The following is a 6,699-nucleotide window of genomic DNA, read 5'->3' as shown; positions in this document are numbered from 1 at the left end:
CAGGTTAAATGCTCTATCGTAAGGCCAGTCTTTACATGTTGGCTGAATGCTCTTGGACAATTAAATTCACATAAATGATGTGATACAGTGTTACCCATTTCAGTGATAGGAATGCATCTGCCTAGTTAATTAGATAAAAACTCACCTGGAGGAACCGTCACCCACTGATGCAAATGACTCATATTTTAGGGGAAAATTGCTACTGATTTACAAGAGTCTGGATCAAATGTCTGTTCTCAAATGTTTTTATATGTATATATAAATTTATTTTTTTTTCTATTCAAGTACCAAAGTGTGCTTCAGGGATTTTTTTGGCAGGGGTTTTAGAGCAGGAAAATAGGAAATGAACTGGAAAATTTGAAGACTACAGCAAACAAGAAAATCCTGGAAGGAACATACTCTATAGATCCACCCTAGCCATTAATAATATGGAAAGATTTCATTAGAAAGAGAGAGGGGAAGAGAGCAAGAAGAATGTAAAAGGAGGCAGTGTTAGTATCAGCGTGCACAGGGCCAGGCAGGGCTGCTGCAGTGCTGCACGGGCAACAGGCTCTGCATTACAAGCTGCACCCCTCCTAGCGCCAGTAAACCACAAGCTCTAACACGTGGCAAGTGGCTCTTGAAACAGTCTCAGAGGCCAATTTGCTGGGGACTGCGTGGGATGGAGGCGCGCAGGTGAGAAGCCTGTTTGAGTCGGTCGTGTGCCAGCAGCGTTGGTGCTGAACTTGATCTGGCCCGGCTGCGGCGCGCCTGTTCCTCCCCCTTAATCAACACTTCTCCTTTTTTTGTTTTTAATGTAAAGAAGTCCAAGGGCTCACGTATTCACTGAGCTGTGTATGGAGAGTTTGTTCAGCATGACATGGCCAAGGTTTGCCTGCTACAACAGCAGGAGGATCAGGCCAGGTGCCCTCAGTCCGTTTTGTGATGCCCCCCAGCAGGTGCAGTGCAGGAGGCTGCGAGCATCTGTGAGCATCAGTGAGAATCGCTCCTGCTTTAACACAAAGCTCACTCACCCTGATGGGTCCGAGAGCTGTGGTTTAACCGTCCCTAAATGCTCACCTCTAGAGGGAACTCTGTAGAACAGATTCCACTCTGGCTGATGCTCTGAGGACAAACCACCACCCCAGCTCCTGTGCTTTGTGCCAGCACGTGGCAAATAAAGCAGACAACGCCGCCTTGCTGGCGCTGTGGCCATTCAAAAAAAGCCATTTGTCGTGATGGCCCCCTCCCTGGCCCACAGCCTCCATGTGCCCCTAGGTCACTGCCAAGCTGCTGACCCTCCGGCAGCACCCCTGTGCAGTCCCTGCTGGGACCGGAGCTGGTTCTCTGCACAGTGCCGCAGGTGTGCAGGGGACTGTGCCCGTGTTAAAGCACAGTGCTGTCTGCTGAGCTCTGGCGGGACCCAGGGAAATACACAGAGCCCACAGAATTGTTTTGTAAAAAGGAAATAAAGTTCTGTCCCCTCTCACCCCGCCGCAGCTCATACCTGCCACCCCGTCACCGCCACCTCCCTCCTGTGCGCCCTCGAAAGGTTTGCCGGTAGCCACAAAGCATCCATTACACCGAGCGCTTCTGTTTGCTGTAACCTATGAACAGCGTACTGAACTCAATATATTTTTGTCTGGAAAATTGTTTTGTTCTTCCCTGTAACACATTCTAGATGATTGTCTGTTCTTTCATGTCAGTTCTAGGCAAAGTGCACTGCATTAAAACTCCCACCACAGCAAAATAGAGCAAAGCAATTTAAAATCCCTGTTTTTGCCAAAAGTTTTTGCACTATTATGTCACATCCTATACATCAGCATTTGCTGGGAAAGGCTTTTTTTTTCTCTTTTTTTTTCTTTTTTCCTTTGCAGTGTTCTTGCTCCCTTCTTGAAATAGAAATATCAGCAGGTGAAATGACATTGAGTTGTGTTTTATGTATTTCCACAGTATGTAGGAGGAAATTCACTCTTTATACTTATGAAACATACGGTTACTGCAAATAAAAGAATCCGAGCATTGCAAATGTCACGAGTATTGAAAGAAGACCCTTTGGGTTGCCTGTCAGTGAACTCGGCTAGGGGATGAGCTCTGCCTGGTGTGGGACACAGCCACCGGTGCTGCTCTTGTGGCCTTTTCCAAGTAACCACCAGCACACAAAGTGCACAGGGGGCTTCCATGGGTGCCACACGCTGAGCTTCACACGTCAGCGAACTATTGACCGCCCACCTGGAATTCACTAATTGCTTGCTCTTCTGACTAGGTGAGCTGAACTGCTTGTGTCTCCCTTTGTAATACCGTAAATCCCCTTTTCTTTCTGACATGCAGTAGGAATCCATCTGCTTAAGCAGGATGCTTGGAAAACGTATTTATTGCAGCAGATTCATCTCATCCCTCTCAGTCACAGACAAATCCACACAGAAATGCACTACAGGTGCAGAGCTGCCGTTTCAGGTGCAACGTGTGCTCGCTGCTCTCGCAGCACAGGAGCACAGCCCCATTGCTCTGCGCAGGGCTCCCCCTGGCCAGCTGCAAGGAGGGCAAAGCCCAGCCCAAAACCTGATGAATTTAATGAAGTCCACCTAGCTCCACTCACCCTAATTGGAGTACCTGTGGCAAATCGACTAATTCTATATAGGCAGGGCTGAACTACTTCCCAGAAGGGTCACTCTGCTGTTGGAGAAGGGTTTAGCTGTCTCTGGAGTCCTGATGTTTGAGGCTTCAGCAAGGAGATTTTGCCTTCTTTGAGGTCTGTATGCTCTTCATCTACTTGGAGGTAGTCAACTGAAAGCTCACTTGCAATTATAAGAAAGAGAATCAAAGCCGTAATGACAAAATACAAGCTGTTTTACGTTCTTTCTTTGTCCATCTGTTTTGTGTATGGATCAGTAAAGCCTATGCTGAAAACACTGCTCATGGGTGGTGCATGTCAGCAAAGGGCTGGGCAGCCTGCAGTTCTAGCGGGAACCTCTGCAATATTTGTAACTTTCTTACTGTGTTTTAAAAATAATAATAAAAAAAAAAAAGCTTCCAAATGGGTCTTTAGAGTCCCTACTCTTCTACAACATAGATGAAGCTGCAATGGGATTTGGAGGGGAAGCTACCCTACTGCAAGGAAAGAAACTGCTTTAGTCTGATGAGAAACATTTCTTACAGGTTTGCTGGGCTCCAATGTTGTTGGTGCGGGTGTCCAGTTCCCATGCAACGAGAGAAGTCTCTTCACTGCAGTGGGAGAAGAAAGCAGCAGATGCAGACCTTGTAAGTAGCAGTTTCCTTTCTAAAAACCTAGAGCATGCAAAGTAAAGGCTGAAAGCAAAGTAAAAGCAGGAGCAAGTAGAACTTCAGAATTAAGATAAAGTGATTTGGAAAGCGAGAAGTACTGCAGGAGCTTCTGTTATCTGCCCCAATTGAAAGCTGTTGCTTCTGGGGTGAAGCATGGTGTATATTCAACAATTCAGAGTTCTGGCTTTGGCCAGGTGGTTAGGGTGATGGTATCTGTTTGAAACATGAAATGAGTATAATTGATAAGTGTTGCTGGGCTAATTAGTGAAAACACCTGTTTAAAACTGCAGCAGAGTCTCCTGTGGTGCCTCTGAATGTGCTGAGCCTGTTATGATCTTAGTATTGCATATATGCTCAGAATAATTGCTGGAGAGTTGCTAGTGTTCATCTGAACTGGTTACTCTGGAGCTTGTGCACCTCTGGCTGCTGGCAGGATGCTGTGAGGCTTAGGGATTTCTGAACTGAGTAATTGCAGAAGGCCTGGAGGCTTATCTCCAAAGGTGGAAGGTGAACAAAGCCAAGTGTTCGGTCTCTGGTTGCTGTATGGTGATGGTGGCCCTGGCTTGACTACTGGGGAGGGCCAAGCATCTCTCCTCCCATTCGCTTGTGTAGCCTGGGGGTGATGTGCAGAAGGGAGCTGAGTAATGTGGTACTCTATGCAATGAAACGTGGGATTCCTTGATGGTCAATAGAGTGAACATTGAAGCTTTTTGTGATGCTAGAGGGCAACTTGTGCCTGAGCCAAGGTCCTGGTACAGGGTGAAAGGAAAATGTTGTTATTATCTGGGTGAGACCAGCCAGGAATTGTCCTTTTCTCTCTGAGAATGCAGCCATGTTTGAACTACAAATTCATCTGCTTCTATTAAAGAAAAATACAGCTGCTTTCTTACTGCATTTATTGTTTAATTCATTCATGCTGCTTGTTGGAAACACCATCATTAAATTCTTTCTGGGGCATAGTTTGTTTTAAAGAAAACTCTCCATGGAAAAGGCTTTCCTTTAAATTTAGTACAAAAGAAAAGCCCAACTAGCTTTATTTATAGATTGGGGCATGAGAGACTTTCAACTTTCAAACAAGCTCTGTATCTCTGTTTCTCACATAAAAAAATGTTTAACATTTTTCTCATCCTTCCAGAATAAAATTCTTTTATTGTGATCTAATTTTTTTGCTTAAATGCTGCCACTTTGATGACAAAAATGTTGGTTTTGCCTATTGAATAGGATGCTCTGTGAGTTGGGATTCTGTTCTTGGATGATGTATTCTGGGTTTGTTATTCTTTGATGGACCATCTTGTGCTTCTGTGGGTTTGTGAAAGCTCTTATGTCTGAAGTGGTTTTCTGAGCATTTCCCAGGTTTGGACCACAGGTGGGACAAAGTTTGATATATCACTAATACAGAAGCAACCAGAATTTCACTGGGCAATATAAGCTTGTATGGAAAGTGAGAAAATGGCTAAATGGTGAAAGGGTCAGAAATATGAATCTCTAATAACTTGAGAGATGGGAAAATGCATATGAACTAATGTGAAGATTGTTTGCTTAATAGGGGAAAACATACTGAAGTGTGGTTTGCTTGGAAAAGCAGCGGTGCCTAGGTGAATGACATCACTGAGGATATAAATCCTATTTTCTATGATTTATATTAAGATGCGAAGCTTTAGTTTTATTTAAAGGATAGTTTTTCCTTTTTGGTAGAAGTTAGGCTGTGATAAACAGGTCCAGCTGTAATAATTACAGGTTGAAGTGCAGCTGAGGTGATTGCAATGCAGAAATGCTGACCTGCTTTGTGGCCAGTGCTTTCATGAAGCTGAGTGTTGGTCTCAAATTGAGCAGCAGTTCTTCCTGACTTTGAGAAGATGTCAGACATCATTCACTTTTACTGTTATAACCTCACTGGTTTTACTTTCTCAGTTGCTCTTTATGCCCTTATTGTGCCCTGCCAGCCCAAATTTAGTGGTCAGTATACTTGGGAATAAAATACTTCCCTGCCTAAATGGTTAATTTGGCTGAGCTTTATGACAAAGTAATTAAGACTCAAATTCCATTGAAAATGTCAAATCCTTTTGTGTTCTTTAATTGATTCTCACTCTGGGTTGCTTAAAAGTGGAGCTAAAAAGCTGTTGGGAACATTTCCTATAAAATTATTACTCCATATGAAAGAGCGCTGTTCCTGCTTGTAATGCACCCAAATGGCTGAAACTGAGAGACTTCTATTCCTCAGGATGTATGTGCTAAACTTAAGTAATGCTCTTATTTGAGTCATTTAAAATCATTGTATGGGTGATCTCACTCCATTATTTTTAAAGAAACTTCAGTTCACTCTATTTAACTTTACACTTCAGAGAAATGAAACTATTTCCCCATCTCATTTATATGGAAGGAACAAAACTGCAGCTGAATGGTAGTCAAGCAGCTCATGACATCTGTTCCAGGGTACTGAAGCAATCTGAAGTGAAAATGAGAGACAGTCTTGAGGTATATATCAGGAACAATATTACTGGTACTGTGGTGAGGTTGTAGCTAACAGCTGAGAAATACAGAAGCTTTCCTCTAACAGCAGCATTGTGCAGGGCTGCTCTGTGGGGGCTCCAGATTTTGAGAACACCCTGGGTAACATCCAATGCTGACTTCAGGACTTGAAAGCAGAATATTTGTGTTGCTGGAGTATGCATTTGTTTTGCTGCAGTGTGCTGGCCTGCTCTGCTGGCTATTTGCTGTTTACATGGCAACTTCCAAAGACTTGTTCTGAAAACTTGGAGCTCATTTAGAGCATCGTGCATACAGGGTGTGAGTAATGTGCTGCAATACCATTTCACTCCTGTATTCTTTCATTAGAGGCTCTTCCAGCCAGCAGAGTGAGCAACTCATGTGCAGCAGATGAATGAAATGAGCTTCCAGAAGAAAGGCCTGCAGAAAGGTCCTTTTCTCCTGGATGTATTTGGGCTTGCAGCTCACTGTGCTGCTTTTATATCAGAAACACCTTGTACATCTGAGGGAACTTTGTCATGCGGTATTTCCTTCTGTTAGTGGTGACAGTCTCCAGAAGACAGAAGAGTTCTGCCTCCACTTGCAGGCTTAATCTGCTGACCAGCCAGGGCAAAGCAGTGCGTGGGACTCCTACAGTAGAAGGGTGAAGGCAATGGGCCTTGATACCAGGGGAAAATGAGAGTGGCCAGGATGCTTTCTGCCTTGGAAATGTTTAAACACTGCATTTGGGTCTTTGGTTTTGCAGCACTTTCCCTGTTGAACACCCTTCCCATGGCAGACCTCAGGAGTGGCTCTGCCTTTCTGCCAGGGCTGAATTTGGGTTCTGCTCCCTGTGAAGTGCCTGACACAGGAGGTGACATGGTACAAGGGAGAAGGGCAGGGGGCTGGCAGGTGCCTTGTGCCAGGCAGTGGCTCTGATCAGTTGTTTAGGAACATGGGCTATGGGTG

General features: G+C 44.5%; 1 protein-coding gene across 2 annotated transcripts in view; it reads left to right on the top strand.

Annotated features, from left to right (window-relative positions):
• The first annotated feature begins 442 nt into the window (after positions 1 to 442).
• The window catches only part of PRDM16 (PR/SET domain 16), a 312,213-nt gene continuing 305,956 nt past the window's right edge, over positions 443 to 6,699 (top strand). The window contains exons 1-2 of one of the 2 annotated variants that reach the window (XM_083802569.1): positions 443 to 2,731; positions 3,139 to 3,240. In XM_083802569.1, the coding sequence (XP_083658695.1) occupies positions 3,154 to 3,240 (87 nt within the window). In that variant the 5' untranslated portion in view covers positions 443 to 2,731; positions 3,139 to 3,153. The remainder of the gene's footprint in view (positions 2,732 to 3,138; positions 3,241 to 6,699) is intronic. The other variant, XM_083802566.1, reaches the window with a different exon arrangement.

Source organism: Anser anser, assembly GCF_964211835.1.
Source record: "Anser anser genome assembly, chromosome: 17".
Lineage (NCBI taxonomy): Eukaryota > Metazoa > Chordata > Aves > Anseriformes > Anatidae > Anser > Anser anser.
The sequence above is the reverse complement of the archived record's forward strand: the minus strand, read 5'-3'. Positions and strand labels throughout refer to the sequence as shown.